This window comes from Rhagoletis zephyria, unplaced genomic scaffold (genome assembly GCF_001687245.7).
Source record: "Rhagoletis zephyria isolate East Lansing unplaced genomic scaffold, Rhagoletis_zephyria_1.1 Rzeph_scaffold_01578, whole genome shotgun sequence".
Classification (NCBI taxonomy): Eukaryota; Metazoa; Arthropoda; class Insecta; order Diptera; family Tephritidae; genus Rhagoletis; species Rhagoletis zephyria.
The window spans coordinates 3463-27978 of NW_016158662.1; the positions used below are offsets into that span (position 1 = coordinate 3463).

General features: G+C 35.4%; 1 protein-coding gene across 1 annotated transcript in view; it reads right to left on the reverse strand.

Annotated features, from left to right (window-relative positions):
- Positions 1 to 2803: 2803 nt before the first annotated feature.
- LOC108364513 (myosin heavy chain, non-muscle-like) overlaps positions 2804 to 24516 on the reverse strand; it is a 103338-nt gene continuing 81625 nt past the window's right edge. Inside the window, 5 exon segments of the mRNA XM_017618217.1 lie at positions 2804 to 2971; positions 3030 to 4325; positions 4385 to 4915; positions 14123 to 14427; positions 14650 to 17389. Of these exon segments, the coding sequence (XP_017473706.1) occupies positions 2804 to 2971; positions 3030 to 4325; positions 4385 to 4915; positions 14123 to 14427; positions 14650 to 17389 (5040 nt within the window).

Genomic DNA, 24516 nt, shown 5'->3' on the forward strand with positions numbered 1-24516 from the left:
GATTCCGTTAAAACTTTTTTTAAATTTTTTTTGAGATATTTTTATGCAATTTTTTTAAGCTAAAACTGTTTTGACATTTGAGGGCATTTAAAAAAAAAAAAATTTTAAGAAACTATTTTTATTCAATTAAAATTCCATTTTTAGAGGTATTTTCAAATCGGTCCAGCTCACTTAAATCTTAATATTTTTCCGAAATATTTTGGTGGACGTCTTAAAATATAATAAATTTTATAATTCCAATGGAAAAATAGCACCGATTTTTTTTTGTATGGGGAGTGATGCAGTCTAATATATATACATACATTTTACACGGTTGACAAACGGGCTTGCTTATCTGCATAAGCCGTCTTTATTTGCAGTAACTCATGCATTATCCCCTTTCAAATATGAATAAGCGGCTGAACAAATACATAAAAATTTCGTGCATTTGTTCGAGCATCGAGATATAATTTTGTGTACATATTTCATGAAAGCTATGGAGGTATCCACTATAAGAGTGGTATATTTGAAAATTAGAGAGTTCTACCTTTAAACTAAATGATTCTCGTTTTACCCCCTAATGGATGGGACCATTTTCCAAAGTTAGCCCACCATTATTCACTCAAAGTTGTGTTCGGAACACGGTATGACTTATGTAGGAACTGCATCCGGTCATAATCGCTCACGCTTCACGCCTGATTTGCTTGGGATTTTGTTTTTCTCGTTCCCTTTTTTATGTGACATGAAAATATTTTTCACTATAAGAAAATATATTAAAATTGTGTACATTTCCATAAGTAACGTAACTCTTATTCTTACCGTTTTTTCTGGCAGGCTGTAGGTGTGTTTTTGGTAAGTGTATTGGGTTTTTGGTTCAGTGTGATAGTGTATTTTGATTAAATTGTAATAGAAATAAATGAAATTGTAATAGAAATGAAAGAAATTGTAAAAGATAAAAGCAAATGCCAAAAAAAGGTGATCCCAGCTGTAGGCATTTTTTGGCAGTCAGCTGATAGTGTTTTTACTTATGAAACTGTACGAAGAAAGATGTCAACCAATACATTCAAACAAATTGTCAAATAAGCATATTTATATTTTTTGATTTGTCTGTCTGGATTACTGTATACTGTGCTAGTGACATTAGAGATTCGACACTCCCTTACAAAAGGTTACACACACCCTCACCCAAACATAGTGCCCCGCTAAGGGAGCTGATCTTGTCAAGCGGGAGCTAGACAACTGTTTTCTTTTTTGAGCAAACCTTTTATTATTGAATCATGGTTTTGAAGCGCATTAACATCAAAAGAGACATATCGGCATTTTTCCAGATTACGATGAAAGGAACTTAACCATATCTTTTTTGTGAAGTAATAGTGGTCTAAAGTCAACTCATATTTGTCAACAATTCGCATTTGAAAATGTTTGGACGTTCGACCCTTTTGCATTTAGTGTGCGATATGATGTGTGGAAATTTTAAGTCCATAATATCATAATATTTTGACTTAATATATTTGTGGAGTTTGTGCGATATGTATGCACATACATGTACCTATGTATTTTGAGGTATTCTTTAAGTCAAATTGAATAAAAATCTGAAGACAAAGCAAACTCTTATCTTTACATTAAGTGAATTTGGCGAGGGTTAATTTTATAGCATGCAGAGTTCGTAAAAATATAACTTATTTGGGGTATTCACAACGTTGTCGTAAGTGTCGTATTGTTGTATGTCGTAAACTTTAAACGTATAAAAAGTATATTAAGGGGGTTCGCAAAGTAAAAAGTCATATTATGCATTTTCGCAGTGTTAAAAATAGTTGGTTGTGGTTTCACGTTCTCTAAACATTTATTTAAGCTTTTAAAGCTTACCACATACAACAATACAACACTTACGACACCGCTGTGAATCCCTCAATTGTATATTGTAAAAATAATTAAATACCGCATGCTTGATTTCAATCAAAACTGTATCTAAAAGCAGTTGGTTGGAAGGCAGTTCTTTATTTTGAAATTACTGGTAAGCATACACAATTTTTTAATAAGCCTACATACATATGTATAAGAAACATGGGGACTTTTCTTGAAACATTGAATGCTCAAGAGAGCCTGATCGCGGTTATTAAATTTATTTACTATTCTTGCTTTACCTGGTATGCATTATGGTATAACAATCATTTCAGAACTAAAGGTGCTACTACATAAATAGTGTTCAAGCATTTTTTTGCAATTCGTAATGCCAAATTTCCTTTAAAACATTGAAATGACAAAAAATGTGTGCCATTTGGAAACAAACTTAATTAGATTTATACCAACGTAATGCCCAACTTTGTCATTAAAATGACCAGTGGAAATTCGGCATTAGGAACCATTTGTGAAATCGCGGGAATACATATACATATGTACGATTTGTTTTTTTAATTTGGTTCGTGATGTCTGTATACGGGGACTACTTATATAAAACACGTGGGTAAACTTGTATAGGCACGAGAAATTACGACGTTCTTACATTTTAAACTTTTCCCAGCTTAAATACTTAACCACTGCTTTACAAGCCTTCAAATTCATGATCAATGAAGCGTCCTTCTTTGGCGAATAGGCCTTAGCCTTTTCAGTTTCTGCCACTTGCATCGATCTAAAGTTTTGGTGTTAAATAATTTTTAAACTTGTTCAAAATAAATTCAATGAAATTAATCAAAATAAAAAAGTTTATAGTAACTCGATTTTAAAATAAAAAGATCTATCGCACGCGAAGCAAAATTGTAAATGTAATATGTTAACCTTCTTTTCGCCTTACAATTTAAGCATTTTCCTTAACTTTCTAATAAGCTTACCTTAACTTAGTTTTCAAGGAGTTGATCTCGCGGTTCATTGCTTCTTGGCTCTCAATCATGTCTTCACACTCACGTTGGTATTTGCGTTTTTGAGTTTTTTCCTTCTGCAACTCTTCTTCGGTTTCGTCAAGATTTCGTTTAAGTAATTTCATACGGCTATTAAGCTAAGAAAGATAAAAGTAATGGTTCAGCTGTGTTTCATTTAGTATTCATAGGATTTACCTTGTCGATTTGCTCCTTGTATTGGTCAGCGTGGCGACGTTCATCTTCGATATTCATCGTAAGTTCCTTTACCTTTTTATCCATTTTGCGGTTAGCTTTCTGCTGCAACAACCGTTCTTTGCCTTCATTTTCTAACTGTTCTTCTAGATTAGATATCTTGGCTTCTAGAGTTGCAATTGTAGCCTTCACTTTAGTGCGCTGGGCCGTCTCAATCTCAGTTAGTTTGGCTTTGAGCTCTTTATTTTGTCGCTCAAGTAGTGCACGTGTATTTTCGTTCTTTTGCGAATTCGATTTTTCATTGGCTAATTCGGTCGAGAGTTGCTCTATGGATAATTGCGCCTTGCGACTACGGTCTAATAGCACTTCTGAATTCGATTGCTCCTCTTCCAGCTCTTCTTCTAATGTGGCGATTCTCGCTTCTAATCGTCGCTTCTCATCGATCATAAGAGAACCCTTACTGGCATTATTGGAAATTTCTTCTGCAAGTTCATCACGCTCTGTTTCTGCAGAACGGCGAGCTCTTTCGGAACTGGCTAAATCTTCGGTTAACTGCATCACTTCAGCTTCTAAGGCTTTCACCTTGCGTTCAGCTTCTTTGCTTGCAGCCTGTAATTCTTCTTTCGCAGCTTTAGCTTCTTCAGCATCACGCAAAGCGTCTTTAACCTGAGCTTGCAGTTTTTTCGCATGCTTCAAAGCGTCTTCTTTCACTTTGTTATGCATTTCCATGGTTGTTTCAATTTCTTTTAGATCCCCTTCGAGCTTCTTCTTCGCTGCCACAGCTGCAGTGCGTTGCTTGCGTTCCTCATCTAACTCAGCCTCCAGGTCCCTTAACTGCTTAACAAGACCACGGCGTTTTTCTTCCGCCTGCTCTTCTTTCGCTTGTAAATCACGTTCGAATTGCGACCGCAGCGCCTGCATGTTCACTTCCAGGCGCAGCTTGGCATCTTCCGTCAACTGCAAATCATCTTCGAGTTCCTCGTTTTGAGCCTTCAGTTCAGCCAGCTGCGACTCCAGTGCACGCTTTGCCTTTTCCAACTCGTGAACATTCTTATCGGCAGTGCCTTGTGTGTTGGCCAAATCATCAAGTTCGTTTTGCAACACTTTTCTTTTGTTCTCAAGGTCTTCAATTTTATCGTAAGCTTCATCTAATTCGCGTGTTAGTGAAAGCACCTTGGTCTCCTTTTCACGGGCTTCCCGCTCCGCAGTGTCGCGCTCTTGAGCTATCTGCTCAGATATGGCTTTCTCTTCAGCAAGAATTTTATCGAAATTCTTTTGCTTCTTTTCTAAATCAAGCACCTAAGGGTTAAAATTATTAAACAGACTCGTATAACAAAACTTTAGTAGTCGTAACAAACCTTTGTACGTTGTGCTTCCAACTCAATAGTCGTGTCCTCAAGTTCCGATTGTATCTTCTTCTTACTCTTATCTAAACGATCATTTTGCGCTGTTAACTCCTTTACTTGCCTTTCCAAAGCTTCTATCTCTTTATTCAAGCGCTTCTTGCCCTCCTCCAATTCTTTAGCAAGATCTGCATCTTCTTCTGCTTTCTTTTTAATATCTTGCATTTGTGCTGTTACTTCGGCCAATTTACGCTCATAGTTCCGTTTCGCCTCTTCATCTTCTTCAAGTTGCTCCTGCAAGGCCTCCTTTTCCGATTCAAGCTGTCTTAGTTTTGAGCTCAGTGATAACTTCTGGCGTGTCTCTTCCTCGAGTAATTGCTGCGCTTCTGTCAACTGGGATTCCATATTACTGGCAGATTTCACAGCAGCAGATGCTTTCAATTCAGCCTCTTCCAACTGATTGGTTATATTTTCTGTTTCCTGCTGCAGTTTTGTGCATTTCTCTTGAAGCTCTGAACGTGCACGTTCTATTTCAGCCAGTTTAACCTATAAAGTTTAAAAATTAACAGTGTCATTGTCTGCGCACAAAACAAAATGAAATTTAGTTCTGGCAGTGTTATTATGTTTTTGAATAGCTAAATTTAAGTATGGTTCAAGCCGAATTTTTTAATGATTTTCCAAGCGATTTAATCTCTAAAATAAATTTATCTTATTTGTGGATGTGTGTAAATTTGATTATTTGCAACTTTTATTATAACCACTTTGTGTGTATATTTTTATTCCCAAATAATAATAATATATTGGCGCTTACACAATATGTTAGTGTTTGGCCGAGCTTCTCCTCCGCTTTGTGACGTGCGCTTTGATGTTGTCACACAAAGAGGAGGGACCTACAGTTTTACGCCGACTCCGAACGGGGATTGTATTTTTATGCGAAGCCGTTTCTCATGGCAGAAATTCACTCGGAAGTGTGCCATTGCCGCCCGAGGGGCGAACGCTATTAGAAATAAAATTATAGTTTAAAAAACTAAAAACTCGCTACGTATCTTGAGAATGAAAATCGCTGCATCTTTTAGGCGCATCATTATTACATAGTTACATCCCAAGCTAATAAAAGCGAGGTAAAAACGTTTTTTTTTTCTTTTTTATGGTAGTCGGAACCTGGGCTTGAACGCAGACCCTGCGGAGTGGTAGTGCGCACTGCTTCACCACAGCGGCCCCCAAAATAAATAGCTTGAAAATATTATGGTATGGTATTTTTTTTTTTATAGACAACAGAAAGCGTGAACGGGAAATCGACTATCTCGTTCACTAACCGCAGAGAGTTGACTTTTCAACCAGCTACACTAAGTAAGTATATTATATCTTATTTTTTACTGCAAACAGTATCGGTCATATCTATAGCACGCCATTTCAAAGTGATATTGTGTGCCACTTATGTTTATTTATTTATTTTTAAGAATTTTCAATTAAAATACAGTTCCTTCTCTAATAAAACCCATATAAACCCAAGTTTAACAATTTGCAGAAAACTACAAAAAAGTGCAAGAAATTATCACCCAAATTTCAAACTTTTTTTCTCCGAAGTGTTAGAAATTTTTTGAATACACAGTTTTATAGCCCAATCAATTTTAGCCTGATAATGTGCAAGTTTCAAGTGGCTAAAAGTTACCGTTGATTTTTTAGAATTTTTTTCGCCAAAGGTGTTGGAGATTTCTTCCATATACAAATAAATTGAGTTTATTCATTATATGGAAGCCAATGCGACAAAAAAAAATTCCAAAAAATCAACGGTAATTCGTAGCCACTTGAAATTTGCACATTATCAGACTAAAATTGAAGGGGCTAAAAAACTGTACTCGAAAAAATTCTAAAACTTCCGAGAAAAAAGTTTGAAATTTAGGAGAAAATTTGTTGCGCTTTTTTGTAGTTTTCTACCAATTATAAAACTTGGGTTTATATAAGGCTTGTCCGAGAATGAACTATATTTTAATTGAAAATTCTTAAAAACAAATAGATAATTAATAGTGGCAAACAATTTCACTTTGAAATGACGTGCTATAGATATGACCGATACTGTATGTATGTATGTATATACATACATCTATTAATTTTATATAAAAAGNTATATGGGGCTTGTCTGAGAATGAACTATATTTTAATTGAAAATTCTTAAAAACAAATAGATAATTAGTAGTGGCAAATAATTTCACTTTGAAATGACGTGCTATAGATATGACCGATACTGTTTGTATGTATGTGTGCTTAGAATACATTATCGTCATCATTACAAAAGGTTCTAAGTGACAATTTTGAAATTTCATAGAACTAAAAAATGCTTGCGATTGACCTAATTGAGGAGTTTTTTTTTTTTACTTTGCCAGTAAGTCTTATATTTGTTTTATATCGTCCTGAGTTTTGGTTTGGGGACACTAGACCGTTTCGTTATTTCAACTTTATTTTTAAATATACAGTTTGCCGGGCGGAAAAAATATGTATTTTGGTCTAAAAATAAGCTTTGCAAAATTTTATTCGAATATGATAACTCTAAGTACTTGCGCGTTGCATATGCAAATTTAGAAAACCATTGCATTCAGGAAAAAAAGTTTTTAACAAAATAGTTAAAAATCGTGAATTTTATAGTCGCTTACTATATAAAATAACTCACAGAATCTGAATATGAGGTGAAAAAATAAAAAAAAGTAGAATAGGTTTTAAGAATTTGCAAAGTCAATTTTTCAAAATTTCAATTTTTTCCAAAAATATCCGGTTCTGATTTACGCATCGCAGATTAAAGGTCTACGAAATCCCTATGAACTTCCCATATAATGTTTTACAATCAAATTATCAGTTCAAGAGTTATCTGCAAATTTATGGATGAAATCGGACACAATTTTAAGTCGCATCGATATTCTACTGTGAATTACACCCAAAAAGCTGCAAACTTTTTGTTCTTATTTTTATGCTATACTAGCTTTTACCCGCGGGTTTCACACCACGTCTTTATACAAATATGAAAAATAATTTATGTAAAGCAGTATTTTATTTCGGCTCTAATTTTACCATAGGAGAATACTGAAGGACAGTTGTATAGCTTGGGTGTTATGTAATGTAATGTAATAATCACTTTTTGGCACAGCAGGTGTTTTTATTTACATTAAAATATCTCCAATAAATAATATATCGTCGTTTAAAGTACAAACCCGCGTATCAACAAAATGCAAAACCGCGTATTAAGATAATTGAGGGATTCACACGCCCCCCTTTTACAGACTCGTTTATATATATACCTTACTAAAAGCACCTACCATAGATATGTCTGCATGCCAAATTTCAAGTTCATGTGACTTACAGTTCCGAAGTTATAGCTGATTAAATAGTTCACGCCTATGGGTATGGCATTANAATTTCAAGTTCATGTGACTTACGGTTCCGAAGTTATAGCTGATTAAATAGTTCACGCCTATGGGTATGGCATTAATGAAATTAATTTCATTTATCTCGACACCAAGTTCCAGTACTCTACCACAAATATTTTAAGAGATATACAACATGAAATTTTAGTTAGTATGGGAGGTGCCACGCCCCTTTTCCAGTACTGCCGATTTTTCTCTATGCCTATAATCTTCCCGGGATAAAAACAAATAAGTGTGCAAAGTTTCGTGCGATTCCATGTCGCGGTTCAAAAGACATAAGGTAATTAACAAACAGACATTCACATTTATATATATAGATAGATTAAAGCTTATTTAATTTCAAAGTACATATATAGATCCAAATCTTTTGCAAATCGATTTGAAAATAGAAAAGTTATAGCAAATTTAGTAATTAATATTGAATTCAAGCAACGTATCGATACTGTACAGCACATTTGATCGTAAATTCAATTAAAATATCATTTCCATTGGCATGTTATGCACATCGCAATTAGAAAAACAGCTGACAAAAGTTTTGTTTTATTAAGCAATAGTTTGTAACAATTGTGACNATATAGATCCAAATCTTTTGCAAATCGATTTGAAAATAGAAAAGTTATAGCAAATTTAGTAATTAATATTGAATTCAAGCAACGTATCGATACTGTACAGCACATTAGATCGTAAATTCAATTAAAATATCATTTCCATTGGCATGTTATGCACACCGCAATTAGAAAAACAGCTGACAAAAGTTTTGTTTTATTAAGCAATAGTTTGTAACAATTGTGACGAATTATTATGCCTTGGCTGGTTGATAAAGTAAGATAATTTTTTTTTTTGTATAATACATATGGGGTATTCCATGACTAAGTGAGCCATATGGTCCAGTTACAAAGTTACTTATAAAACAGGTCCGTCTTGATTAATCATTAGTTAATACCCCAAATTACCACAAATAAAAAAAAAAGCGTGCAGTACTATTTAATTTCAATTTAGGCTAATTTAAAACTTCAGCAGTAAAAAACTTTACAACCACGAAAATATTGTTTGATACAGAAAGCTTTGCAAATTCAATTGTCTGTAAAAGTAAAATGTGTTTGAAGTGTTGACTAAATACCTCGTGTTTTCAGCTTTTAAAGAAAGTAAAACTCCGTTTAAAAAAGGTAAGCCTTTTAGTTATATTACAGTTTAAACTAAACAAGATTCTCCACGTCCAACCCGTGACAATTAGGTACNCCCCAAATTACCAAAATTAAAAAAAAAAATCTTGCAGTACTATTTAATTTCAATTTAGGCTAATTTAAAACTTGAGCAGTAAAAAACTTTACAACCACGAAAATATTGTTTGATACAGAAAGCTTTGCAAAATCAATTGTTTGTAAAAGTAAAATGTGTTTGAAGTGTTGACTAAATACCTCGTGTTTTCAGCTTTTAAAGAAAGTAAAACTCCGTTTAAAAAAGGTAAGCCTTTTAGTTATATTACAGTTTAAACTAAACAAGATTCTCCACGTCCAACCCGTGACAATTAGGTACAATTTTCGCTTTTCTTAGCTTTTGGATTTGGGATATGGCTGTAACTTTTTAACTAGTTTGTAATTCCGCTATAAATCCTTATTTAATCTGTTCTGTTCCATTCCACCGGATTGTCTTAAAATTATTAGAAGTTTTATCGTGTCCCCCCCGTGACAGTCACGGGTTGGACATTCATCATTGGTGATTAATGGTATATTCAAATGAAGAAATTGGTAAATTTTTATTCTCTCCAAAAGATTTACGAGAAGTTTTTAGTATTCGGCGTGGATGTTTTGTAGTTTTTGCGATTCTTAAAGATTTGCCAAAAACCATTTTAAAAATTCCGAGGTTAATTTTTCTTTCCAGAACGATGGCTAAAACGACATCTGCTGAGCGAATGCGAAAATTTAGACAAGAATTAAAGAGCAGACCCGAAGAGTTAAGAAGGCACCTTCAGAAAGAACGAATGCGTGACAAGAAAAGACGGGAATTGCGAAAAGAAAAAGAAACACGTTGTAAACGATTATTAAATGAAAGGCGATGCAAGGAAGCTCAGAAAAAAAGGAACTATAGAGCAAGAACAAAAACTCTTACACAAGCATTGGATGATGAACTTTCGCCACCGTCGCCATCATTAGGGTCATACAATTGTGCGCAGACGCTAGGCAAAGCAGTATGTAAAGTAAAACGAATCCTACCGTCTAGTCCAAGCAAGAAATTGGCCGTTATACGCAAACTAGTTTTGGAAAATTTAGGGAATGATGTTCATTTAGTTTCCCCAACGAACAAGAACAGTGATATGAAAAATGCCTTATCTGAAAAGGATAAAGAAAATGTCGTCAACTTTTATCTGCGTGATGATATCAGTCGCCAGTCACCGGGTGTTAAGGACGTTAAATCTATTAAAAATAAAGAAACGGGAGAAAAGACTTTATGCCAAAAGCGATATATGAATTTCACTGTAAGAGAAGCTTATTCTCTCTTCACTAGCGATAATCCTGAAATGAGTATACGAATTTCAAAATTTTATGAGCTTCGTCCCTCCTACGTCTTATTACCTAGCCAAATGCCCCTTAATGTCTGTGTACGCAAGTACCACGCCAATTTTAATTACTTAGTTGAAGGTATAGCCGCCAAATTACCAGGGTTCCCTAAAACAGGTGGCGATCTTCTAAACGAAATTTCATGTGACGTCAATAGCGAACAATGAATGCTTGGAAATTTGTGCTGAATGTGTCAGTGATCTGAAAACTCTATTGCCTGATAACGATACCTTGTACCAATCTTGTAGGTGGAAGCAGTGGTCTGATGTAGAAGGGAGACCCAATGTAATTACAATTGCGGGTACCATTGGAGAAGCTATGGAAAAATTGCAGCAGCAACTTCAACGATTTAAGACCCATGTATACGTAAAGAGAGTACAATATAATGCCTCTTTAGAAGCGAAGCGTAGTATACCAGCTGATGTAGCAATTTTGCAAATTGATTTTGCTGAGAAGTACACCATACTCTCGCAAGATGAAATTCAGTCTGCACATTGGAAACATAATCAACTTACCGTATTTACAGGATGTGCTTGTGCATCAGCTCAAAATGTAGTGAGAAATATTAATGTGATTGAACTATCAGAATCAGAAATCAGTGAGAATAAAGCAATGCTTGAAAGTAGGTGGCACTTTGCAATTGGCATTCCAAAAGTCCAATCACACCACTACTTCACAAGTGTCAACCAGGAATACCTAATACAACGCCTTACTTTTAAATCAAAACCAATAAAATGCAGAGCTTTCAAGACAAGCGTTGCTGATGTATATTCCGAGACAGATGAACCCTTGGCCTCTCTCATCAATAATGACTAAGCGCTTTTATTTGTATCATGTGGAAACCTCCGTTTCATAAAAGAAGTCGTACGAGTCCCACCCGTGACAAACGTTGTCCCGCCAGTGACATCATAAATTCAACTTTTTAAATGATAAAACACTATTTTTTGTTGTAAATTTGGTTACTGTATTTCTTCTCAGTCCTTTCTGTGTAATAAAATACCTTGTTTAAATAAAAATGTGAAATAAGTTCGCAGACTTTCTGATAAAAATTCAGATACTAAAATCCAGTGTCTTTTTTTTTTGTCCAGCCCGTGACAGATAATGACTCAGTAAAACCGTGACCCGAAATAAAATAAAATATACGTAATTTTTCACTTCCTACTTACTCATCAATAAGTGGACTACGTTTGTTTATATCAAAATATATTTCAGCTGCGTATTTTAAGAATATATTTAGAAAAAGAGTGAACATTTTGCTGTACAATTGTCCCACCCGTGACGGTGGAATACCCCAAATGTATTTATTTATTGAATCTTTCTTTCGAAACTAACAATAAGTTTTCAAATCTTACAAACTACCATTAAATTTAAAATTTCTGCGGCAATGCTTAGAAATTTTTTATTTTTTCATACATATATATTTATTACAGCTCTTGCGGCTGTCGGAATGGACAAGATTCCGAGCAGCAGGATCGCTAGATATCGTGCTGGGCAGGCGGTCTGAAAGGACGAGTTCCAGAGCCGCACTGCCTGGGCGGGTGGAAAGGACTAGTTTCCACGCCGCGCCTTCGCTTCTCTATATTTAAGTAATTACAATCCAGTAGGCTGTGTTTGGTCGGAAAGGACAAGTTTCCGAGCCGCACTGACACTGGTGTTGGGTAGTCGGTCTAAAAGGACGAGTTCCAGAGCCGAAATTGATATATTGCGGATATCGAAATTTATTATGTTGTGCATCATTTGATAATATCGGAGAAATCCTTTCTTTTTAGTCTTCTTGCATATCTCGGGCTAAGAAGATCTCTCGCTAGTCGAATTGGATGGTTCATTAACCGTGCTGAGTAACTGGTGCTTAGCCCTCTTATGTCCTCATGCACCGTAGATCTTTGTGGATATTCGTATTTTTTATGTACCACGGTACTCCGCATATGGCGCGTAAAATTTGCAGTCTCTTCCATACACAATTTTTTTTCGAAAGTACTTTACATGGAAAAAATGCAAAACACCTTCAACAAAAAAACTCTCAAAAATCAACGCGATTTTTGACTAACTCCGAACTTTCATTTTCTTTTAATTATTAATTAATTTAATGGGCTGAAAAACTGCATACTCAAAAAAATTCTAAAAAATCTGATTAAAAAGTTTAAAATTTTGTGAAAATTTGCTGAATTTTCGCTAGTTTTGCACAAAGTTAAAAAATTTAGTAGTCCACTTGCAAACAGCGTTATGTGATTTTATAATAGTAAGCCATAAATTAAAAAAAAAACGTCTGCAACAACAAGTAGCATCCATATTGTATATTTCTTTTTACATTAAAAAACAAAATCGCAGAGTAGTAGTTTTCGCAAATTTTTTATATAGAATTTAAATATAGCGTGTTTTGAAACAGTAAGTTTTATATAGCCAGCTTTTTTAAGCTTTTCGCGTTCTCTCTTCCATGAAGGTTGGTCTGCTTTATTTTTATTTAAGACGTCTTCCACTAGGCACTACCACGTTTCCTTGCAGTTTTCTAAGTTCATCAGAAGATGGAGACTTTTGAACTTGTATAAATACGTACAATAAATATTGTAGCGACTGTTGAAAGTGTATATGTATTTACTTACATACAGTAAGTATTATAGCGACTTTTGCTAGAGTAGCTAACATTTGATGCTATTTTTTTTCAGAATATATAAGGATTTTGCACTGTATTGTTAGTGGCCATGAAACTACTTTAAATACTGGTACGTTAACCACCAAAAGAGAAAAATCGAAAAAAATTACATAGCGCACTTTGCAAGTGGACTACTAAATTATATTTTTATGTTTTTTGTTGTAGAATGAACCATATTTTTATAAGAAATTAGCGGAAAAATATAATGAAAATTGTTGCATATATTGTAAAAAATTTGCTGTGCCAATACTTTGTTCCGGCAGTGTACATACATATATACTTTGGNTGAAAAATTTGCTGTGCCAATACTTTGTTCCGGCAGTGTACATACATATATACTTTGGAATTAAATAAGCTATTATATAGCATACAAATAGGAACAAAAAATTTGCAGCTTTTAGCTGTAATTCACAGTAGAATAACGATGCAACTTCACCCATAAATTTGCAGATATATAAGTCTTGAACTGATAATTTGATTGCAAAACATTGTATGGCAAGTTCATAGGGATTTCGAAGACCTTCAATCTGGTGGAGCTAATCAGAACCGGANTGCAGATATATAAGTCTTGAACTGATAATTTGATTGCAAAACATTGTATGTGGCAAGTTCATAGGGATTTCGAAGACCTTCAATCTGGTGGAGATAATCAGAACCGGATATTTTTGGAAAAATTGAAAATGCTGTTTTCTCAATTTAAAAAAAAAAACGACAATTTCGCAAATTCTTAAAACCTATTCTACTCTTTTATTTTTGACCCTATATTCAGTTTCTGTGGGTTTTTTTCATAGCTAATGACTATAAAAATCACGATTTTCAGCTATNAAAACGACAATTTCGCAAATTCTTAAAACCTATTCTACTCTTTTATTTTTTACCCTATATTCAGTTTCTGTGGGTTTTTTTCATAGCTAATGACTATAAAATTCACGATTTTCAGCTATTTTGTTAAAAACTTTTTTCTCTGAATGCATATGGTTTTCTAAATTTTCAAATGCAACGCGTAAGTACTTAGAGTTATCATATTCGAATAAAATTTTGCACAGCTTATTTTTGGATCAAAAGACAACTTTTTTCGCCTGGAAAAACAATTTTTTTTTTTAACGAACCGTCTAGGGGACACACATACCTGAAGCTCAGCAATTTGTGATTCTGCCTGTTTTCGTCGGCGATCATTCTCCTGTCTTGAGCTGTTGACGCTGCGCAATTCTGTGGCTAAGTCTGCGTTCTCCGCCTCCAAAGCACCCTTCGCTTTCTCCAGCACTGCTTTTGCTTTCCGCAAATTCTCCAGTTGATCATTGATAACATTTAATTCCTGAGAATGTTTGTGTCGCATTTCAGCTAACAGCGATTCATGATTCACCGCCTCATCCTCCAAAGACTTCTTTAGAGTTGCCAATTCTTGTTCGCGTTTTGAGCGCAGCTCTTGTTGGGCTGCATATGGCGTAGAAAAAATTGACATTTGATTCCAATTCAAAAAATATATATATATATAAAAATTACTAACAAATAAGTATAAGCACGTATGTATGTATGTACATATGATTACGAAATAAACAGAAAAGTTTTTAGACATGCTAGGAATTTGTTTGACGGAAATAATTAATGACCGAAATCTCTAAGATTTCTCGTACATAATAAATTTAATTCACTTACCGGCTGTTGTATCCAGAGAATCCAGAAGTTCGTTTTTCAGTGCCTCCAGTTCTTCACCCAAGTCTCGGCGTATCTTTTCTGCTTTCGCTCGTGCAGCTTTCTCCGCCTCCAAGTCTTCCTGGATTTCGGCCAGCTGAGACTCTAATTCACGCTGCGCTTTTTGAGCAGTGGCTTTTGCTGCGGATTCCTCATCGATACGCATTAGAGTTTGTGTTAGTTCCTCCTCACGTTTCGCTAATTGCGTTTGCATATCTTCCACTTGAATGCGGCGCTCATTCAACTGCTCCTTCAAATCTGCCACTTCTGTTTCAATCTTCCGCTTGGAACGATCCGATTCTTGTCGTTGTTGTTGGTCTTTATGCATCCGCTCTTCCAATTCAGCTATTGTAGCTTCATGTTTTGCCTTTAGTTTACTTAAGTGCTTTGCTTTCTCTTCCTCCTCGGCCAACGTTTGGGACAGGTCGTTGGCGCGCTCTTCCAGTATTTTCTTCTCTTTTATCAGCTTTTGGTTTTGATCATCAGTGACAGCCAGATCCTCCTCATATTTCTTAATTTTGCCATCTAATTGCACTTTTTCTAGCTGCAATTTCTGCCTTGCAGCTTCCTCCTCTTCCAGCTGTTCTTCAAGATCTTGAATATTCAACTCTAATTTCTTCTTCTCTGTTCCAAGCGCAAGCGATCGCTCCTCTTCCTCTTCAATGCGCGTTTCCAACTCTTGCATCATATCCTCCAACTCCAGCTTACGAGCCATTAAACGGGAACGCGACTCCTCAGCTTCGGCACATAGCTCAATTTCAGCTTGCAATTGCTCAGCCAATGTTGTCTTTTCCTCGAGTGCTTGTTGATACTTCCGTTCATATTCCTGCGTACTTTTCGCCAGGACATCCAGCTTTTCCCGCACCTGTTTAAGTTCGTCCTCCTTCTGTACAAGTTTCTCCTCCTGCTTTGTTACCTCCAGCAAAGGCTTTACTTTCGTGTACAAACGCCACCACTGCCAGTTACGTAGTTTCAAGTAAGCAGCACAATTTCGTTGAATTATTCGAATAGCATTTAATTGTTGCAGTCGTTTTTGATAATTACGGCGAGCTAGATAACCACGACAGAATGCTTGGAAGTTTACAATTAAATCCGTTATTTTATAATCGCGTTCTTCTTCAAGATGAGCCAACACACCCGCTCGGAAGAAGATCTTCGATTGGCCAACGCGGAAGAGATTCGTATCCAATTCCAAAGCCTGAATCATCTTCTCACATGCCTTCTTACCATCCATGAACCCTTTTGGTATAACATTCGGAGTAAGCAGTTCGTAGCGTTGACGGAATTCTTGGAAAGGAATGCGATTAGGAAATCCCTGGCGGCATATGCGAATACCTTCTAAGACGCCATTGCAACGTAACTGATCAAGCACCAAAGGCGCGTCTATTTTGCCAGCACGTTTCTCGTGGTTTGGAATAATGCAGCGTACGAAGTTCGGATTTGTATTGCGCAAAGTGTCCATTAGTTTAGCTAGTTGCTCCTTATACAAATGCGATACAGTTCGGAACATGCCCTTACGGGTACGAGCACCAAATTGAGTGTCGGTCAAAGCTTGCTGAGCCATACCCACAATTTCAGCATCCTTCCAGATATTAACAACGAATGGATCTTGCGAAGCTTGTAGCAGCGACACAATATTTTCGTTTAATGGATCCATATTTTTCATTAGCCATTTTGCTGCCGAGTAATCTACCTTACCGGCATAGTGAACAATGGCGAAATCCGCAACGCCACGAAAATCTGTTTTCAGGAATTTTGGGTGCATTGAGTGAGCCGAGACAAGTTTGTCCACAAACGTTTTATCTGTGGCCTTGGGAAACCAGCATTCTTCGTCCAGTAACGCCATTATACCACCAGGTTTATCGATTAAATCAATAGTGGGCTGAAGGTCAAGACCAAAATCAATAAATTTCCATTCAATACCCTCTCGCTGATACTCTTCCTGTTCCAAAATAAACATGGTGTGATTGAACAGCTGCTGCAATTTTTCGTTGGTGTAATTTATGCAGAGTTGTTCGAATGAGTTCAGCTCAAATATCTCAAAACCAGCCATATCGAGGATGCCTATAAACGATGCACCTTGACGTTTTGTACGATCCAGCGACCTATTAATGCGGTTTACTAACCATTTAAACATCCGTTCATAGCATGCCTTGGCAATTGCTTCTACAGCGAACTCCACTTGCTCTTTTGTTTGGGCTTTTGTAACAAAATCACGCCCTACCTTAATTCGGGGCGTCAAAAAAGCTCTTGTCATATCTGTTACGCTTAAACCAAGCAAATGGGCAATCTTCTGAGCTACCGTATTGTCAGGTAAAGTTGCCTGATCATTGTTACGCTCCTGACGGAATTTCATGCAACCAAATAATAACACAGCACTGACTATACGGAATATGGAATTGAAGTCGTCACTGGTCATGCCCATGATATTCATCGATTTAACCGTGGCCTGAAACTCGGCAAAATCATCCACTCCGGGTACTGGCAGGCTGCCGTTGGAAAGGAATGGATATGATTTGATGTCATCGAGTATGAATTTTTCACGTTGCTCAGGTGAAGCGCCAGCAAGTAATTGGTAAAATATATGGAACGTCCGTTCATCTTTGGCTTGACGAATAGCTCGAGATTTCTCCAGTAGATATGTTTCAATATTCGCACCCGAAATGTAACCAGAAGCATCAAAATTTATTCGAATAAATTTACCCTGTTACCAATGGAAAAACAAAAGAGGTTTAGTATACAGTCGATGTTGCTCTAACAAATATAATTAAAGATATAAAAACAATTCTAAATTTCAATACACTGCCGAGCATAATTTTAGACGCATTTACTTTTCCAGTTTCCGTCCTATATATGTAAATTTAGGAGAAAATCTATATTGCCGGGTTAACGCGCTTTTACATTCATTAACTCAAAGGACCAAATCAATTTCTTAAAACCTTTGAATAGAAAACTGCAATCAAAAATTTTATTTTTTTACTTGTGCATAATAATTGTTTTTTGCCAATTCCTTAGTTTAATTCACAATGTAACTCGCATCGTAAGGGTCAGACACCCTAACAAAAAAAAATTTGCATTTCGCGCAGATAACATCGAAATAATTTGAGGATTTACGCAATTGGACAAAGTAGTAAGAAACTTTGTAAAATATTCAGTCAATTATTTACCGCAATTTACCGTGCTGAATCCACTCATTATCACTGCCTGGGTAGTGGCTGCTCCCAGATCAGTAGACTGATGGCATTATTATTAAAATCCCGCAAAAGGGTTAACTGAGGAATTAAGATAACTGGTGTGGTAACTGCGTTTTGCCTGCGGTGGCAAAGATAATTGCCTAGGTAATTTTGGAGCGCTTAGAGAACATCTAAATTTGACTATTGACTACTCCTAGGCGGCCTTCGGACTTCTTCTGCGCAGATGATAAAATACAGCGAGAATCATATATTTACTTATTTACATACATACACTGAGGGAAATAATGCACAGTAAAAATGAATACTTTATATTTGATTATGGTTTAAAAATGTTCGTATTTAAAAATAATATTTTCATACAAAAATGTATTACGCACGACTGTTCACATCTGAGTACCCAGCCAGCAAAGAAACGTAAATTTTGCCGACAGTGCAGTCTAGTACAATTTTCCGTATCCGAAACGAATAGAAAACGACCAAAGTTATCATTCATTTTCGTATCCGGAAAACGTTCGAAAAAGATGATGTTATTTGAAAGCAATAGTCGTATATTATTTGTTCAAGCTAAACATTTGAAAGCTTGCATGTATAGTCGGCAGTGGCCGAGGGTGCAGAGGAGCGTGCCGCTATTTGTTTGCTTCCACAAGTGTCGGTTTCGAATTCGGTCAGGCGCTTCCTAATTATATTTTATTTTTTGAACCATGAAAAAGAAGAAAAGAAGGAAAGCGTATTGAACGAAAAATTCAATCAGAGTTTCTATTTGATTTTAACATTTTTCGCCTCAGTGTAGGTACATATAAGTATGTTGCAAAAATTAAGACAACTACAGGCCTAGTCTGCGTAAATAAACTTCCTGGTAATTTTTAAACCCGTTTCGCATTCTGTGCACTGGTAAATTTTGTTATCATCTCATAAGCAGGTATGCAACACCAGAATTTATACAAAACAACATAGCTGAATTGCTAAATAGATTAAATTGTTAGCAAGGTGCTTGGAATTGGGGTTACAAGAAGTGATGTTATTATTTGGTAACAAAATTTTTCGGTGTCGAAATATTCGGTAACGAGCAGAATAGGCCTGCTAGGGTATTTATTTACACCTGCCTAGTTATATGAGGTTATTTGGTTAACATTGAGGTTGTTCACGCTTGCCTGGTTATCAGCTTATGTGGTTATATTTTTTATTCAGTTTACAATAATAAAATACACTGCACAATAATAATTTTTAACCAGATATCCTGATAACCAGGTCAGCGTGAACAACCTCTTTATTATTCTCTAGTGTAGTTTGTTTTTGTGAACTGAGTTAATAATATAACCCCACATAACCTAATAACCAGGCTCATTACACATATATTTTGTTTAAGCAAAAATTATTTTAAGGATAATTTTTAATGACACCACTAGGATAAGGAGCATGGAGCAGTGCACCGAATTCAGAGCTCATCTGCATCTGATGTTTGTCGATTTCGAAAAAGCTTTCTACTGCGTTTCTTAGAAAGTGTCATTGGACAGTCAGTCCTGCGCCGCACAGTGTGCTTTTTTAACACTCCATGTTAATTAATCGTAGCGCTTACGACAGAAGCAATATTTTGATATGAAACAAAATGATTTTGAAAGCTAATGTTATTCTCTTTCACGGAAAAATACTGGTATTGACCCACAATTACTCCTTACCTTAAAAAAAATTGGTCAAAAATTGTGTTTTTCAAAAAAAAAACATTCAAAATCCACCGGATTTGTTCCAAAAAAAAATTTTTTATGTTTTATTACACTAATATTATAAATTTTTAATATTTAAATTAAAGATCTTGAATAGCACTACAGAGAACTGGTTATTCGAGTGATATAAGGGGTGAGGATGCACAGCTGCATGCAAATAAAAAAAATGCAATCAAAAATGCATTTCTTAAATTGAGGTGTTAAATTTTTTTTCGATTTCCAAATAGTGGAATCGTGTTTCACGTCTCAAAATCTATAATATGAGCGTAATAAAACATATATTTTTTTTGGAGCAAATCCGGTGGGTTTTGCATGTTTTTTTTTTTTTGAGAACACTATTTTTGACCAATTTTTTAAGGTCAATGAGTAATTACGGGGTAATTGCCTTTTTTTCGTGAAAGGGAAAAATATTATCTTTCAAATTTTTTTCTTATCAAAATATTGCTTCTGTTGAACCGGCTACGATTAATTCGCATGGAGTGTTCAAAATGCACACTGTGCGCCGCGGACGAATGCCCAAACAAATCGGCGATGTTATTAAATCTAACCACAAAGGACGGAGCTACATACGTGTCGTGTACTTCACAAAGGAAAGCTGTCTGAGACCTTCGATGTTCAAATCGAGGTTCGACAATGTTGTATAATCTTGACTCCTGTCTTTCTTTTGGTGAATGGGGATGTGTTGATGCTGCCATGAAACCACTCCCCGACTGCGGACTTCGGTGGTCCAGTTCACAGCATTATATTGACTACGTTGAGGACATGTCTTTTGACACATCGTAATTCTGTTATGTCTAAAATGGGCAACGCGCTACACAAAAAAACTAAGGTCTTGAGACTGTGAGGAATTTCAGCGAAGTTGCCCTCGATGGAGGTACTGACGAAGGCATTGACCTCCGAATATGTAAAGCCAGAGCTACCTTTAGTATGACTTCAAAAAAGCAGAAGTTTATCAATTAGTCGGAATTTTTTTTATTAATTTTTTCTTGTATGTTACCGCATAACTTTGGATCTTGTTAAACGATTTCTATAATTTTTTAAACGAAAGGTGATACCTAAGAGTGGTCCCATACTAATTTGGTTTAGTTCCGATCTGTGGATCATGACGAAATTAACGGTAATCTTAAATTTTATGGGAATTAAAGTCGGTTTTGTTTTTTGCTTAAAAAGGACTTGTTTGCTATTTTATCGAAAGCGACTATTAAGTTTTTTGCATATCTTAATGTTTTTAAAGTAAAAATAGATAAAATTTAATCGTTCACCAGATGAGGTTCAGTGCCAAAATTTTATGAAGATTTTTGGCAAGTCTCTAAATCAATTGTTACATTTCTCTAGTTAAGGTTTTTACACCGTATTATTGAAAACAATTTAAATCATTAAATTCAGAGATTGGAAGGAAGAATTAACTACAAAAATTATAAGAAAAAGTGACAAAATCAAATTCATATCAGCAATTTGAAAGGATATAAACCAAAAAGTGAAATAATTTCCAAGGTGTGAATCCATTACGCTGCTGTTGAGAGAGAAAATTCTCATTAAGTTATATTAATTTTTAAAATAAACGTCCTTCACCGTTTTTTATCATTCTGATAGGGTTTTAAATCCTATAAACGCTTGAGAACGTAAAAGTTAAAAAAAACCCCGTCAGGTGAGCCACACTGGAGAAGTGATCATCCGATACCATCGTTGCTATATAGCAAAACAAAGCCAAACTAAACTAAACGAATAAAGTGATAACAGCATTACATACTAGTGCTTATAGTACAGCAAGGCTACAATCATATACCTTGTTTATACGATACCAAACACTGTTTCATTTAAACTCGTGTCAGTGTAGCACACTTAAAGCATAGTTAAGCAAATCGGTACGCATGACATGGGTTATATCTCCTTAACAGGTTTTCAGAAAATAATATTTGCAGCCGGTTTCACCAGCAGTTTAAATGGAAAATGATTTTATATTTTGCTTGGATAAATAAATAACAGACGATTTCTTTGATAATGATAAAATTTTCCTGAACACCCGTTCTAGGGACTTGAGTAGTTAACTTTCTCTACTAAACTATCTTTAGTTTATGTTTTCCACAGTTCGCACATCTCTACTAATTTTGTTTTAAATAAACAGCGTGTATTTTTCGATTTGACGTAAATAGGATACCTTTATTCACATCATTGGGCGCATTCATAAGTCGTAGTGTTGGGTAACCGTTGGCTATTTGTCTTAGAAACGCACAGTTGAGTAGTTCCGCTCAGCTCAACAGTTGGCAGCTTTCCGCCATTTTTTCCAGCGGAAAATTTTTACGCTACCTGCCTCAACGTGTTGGGCTTAGCCTAAACAGCTGATCGAAAAGACTTACGCTGCTTATATTAAATATAACGCCGCTTTGTTAGGTGGCAGTGTTTGACGTCGCAACATACAAAATTTACTGTTGATAGAGAGAGAAGCACGCATATCCGTCGCACGTACACGGTCATGATTCAATAATACATGGTTGTGTAATTTGTGACAGCTAAAGTTTGACACTCCTTTATCTAGATTCGTATTTTGGAAGTAGGACAAAGGGGAAGAATGTGATCGCAGTTTGCGAAAACGGTAGTAGAATGGTACTACAAAAGTACGCAAAGTATACAATTAGAATTAAAATGTGTATTATTAATTCTATGCGAATTCGCAATATATTTGGTGTTTTAATGGAAATACTAAACAATACATAAAAATATGCATTTTTGATTTAAGTTATTCGTCATTTCCGGGAACAAACCTAGAATACCGACCATTCAGCTATGCAAAAACGAAAAATGCAGATCAATAGAACTTTTTATGCTCATTTCAACCATGCCAAAATGATTTGGCGCAAGTAAAAAATGAAGAGGTTGTAGAAGGTTAAAGTTCAATTTTTAGATATTTTAAATATTAATATCTTATGAACTTTATAACCGATTAAAAAGCTAATGACGTCACCATAAAGGTAATTAATTTGTTCTTCAGCTGATGTACATAATTTATAGCCTTTTGTATTTTTAAACCAAAACCACTAAAAAACGAACAAATATTATTTTTTCATGAAATAACCTTTTTTGAAAAAACTGCATAATTAATGGTAAAGAATTTTATATTATTTAGAAAGTACAAGTTATTATCTTTAATTCGATATTACATATTTTATCATGATCTACTTTTGGGTTTCAACAATTTAGTGATAATAAAAAATACAAATAAACCTCTTATATCTTCTTTTTTTTACCTGCGCCAAATAAATTTGGTATCGTTGAAATCAGCGTAAAAAGTTCTATCAATCGGCATTTTTGGTTATTTTATAGCTAAACGGTCGCTATTCTACACTTGTTCTATAAAATTACGCAAAAGAAGGTGACGCCAACGAATATTTATTATGAAGAATTTTTGGTTTTACTACTAATATCACTACAAACTATAGAGTAAGCAACATTTTGCACAAGTAAAGGAGCCGATTTTATATGTGGGAGCGAGAAGACTGTTTTATTACAAAACTTTCTATTATTGAATCATGGTACACGGTGGTGAGTTTTCATTTACATGGCGCTTTCTTCACACTCACGTACGTTGACGTGTCAGAAAAATCTAGCCGTACAAATATTATACCTGGTTTTCTATCAGAATCTGCAATTAAATTTGAATTCTTGCAAAAACCCGATGTTTACACTTTACTAAATATGTCTCAATACAAGTTTTCGAAAACAAATTACAAAAAATTTTTGATTCTCACAAAACAAACCATCTCACTACCCTGCAAAAATCGTTGGACCATGTAGTCTATTTGTGGTATATTGGAACTTACAAAAGTGATCCTCTGTCATGCTGTAGCGGACCAACTTGTGTCTCTGCACCAGCTTATTGTTATAACCCGATATTGGTATACCCGATCACTGCTCGTGTTTTACCGAAATGTGATTGAAGTTGAGCGTTTGAAAGCACATTTGCATGTCTGGCTGTAGCTGAACGTGCAGAGATGTTCGCTGTTAGTTGTTAGCACCCAGCATGTTCGGGTTCGAATGCCGTCAGAGGCAACATGTAATTTTTAATTTTTGTTTTCGGTTTTTATTAATTTCGAAAAAGCATCTGAGAAGTGAAGAACAAAAGCGAAAAAATATAACAACAATGCCATTGCTAATATGTTGGGAGTAGTTTTGTGCTACTCTGATCAAATACAGAGATGGAGTAGGACATCGCAACGTTAATTGGACCATATTTTTTATATGAATTGTGGTTAACTTTGAAGTACTCCTTGGTCCTTAGGGAGTACACTTTGCACGCATGCATGGAGTCGTCGCGATTTTTGCAGGGTAATCGCGCCCTGTGATAGTTGATTCAAACTCAACATTTGAAAACACATTTCCATGTATACACATTTACATGTGTAGCTGATGTGCAAAGACGCTTGATACAATTTTTTCTAAATTCTAAGATATGTTTCCCTCAGTGTACATGAATTGCTGGAACGCGTAGCGATCTACAGTGAACCATACTTTAAATGGCAAGCGTTTATGCATATTGCAAGTGTGTCCAATGAATCACAATCACTTTTTTTCATTTTGAAAGCTAAGAAAACATTCATAAAAAACAGCTGTTCGAAAAATTTTTTAACGAAGATCGTTTTTATACGGACATTAAGAGGCTCTAACTCGCATTTCAAATGCGAGTTGCGGCGACAAGCTAAAATGTCTCGATGCGTGAGTTTGCGTTTATACGTCCGTATCGAACGTCCGTATAGCAACAAGAATTAACAAGGCGAACTTAGCACAGTGCGTAGGCAACTGGCTGAGTCAGTGGGATCGTCGGTGCGAATCCTACTGAAAGAAGTCTGATGAGGAAATGTGGTAGATTTCCGAAATAGCTATCACTTCTACCATTTTTTTCAAATTATTGTTGCTTTTCC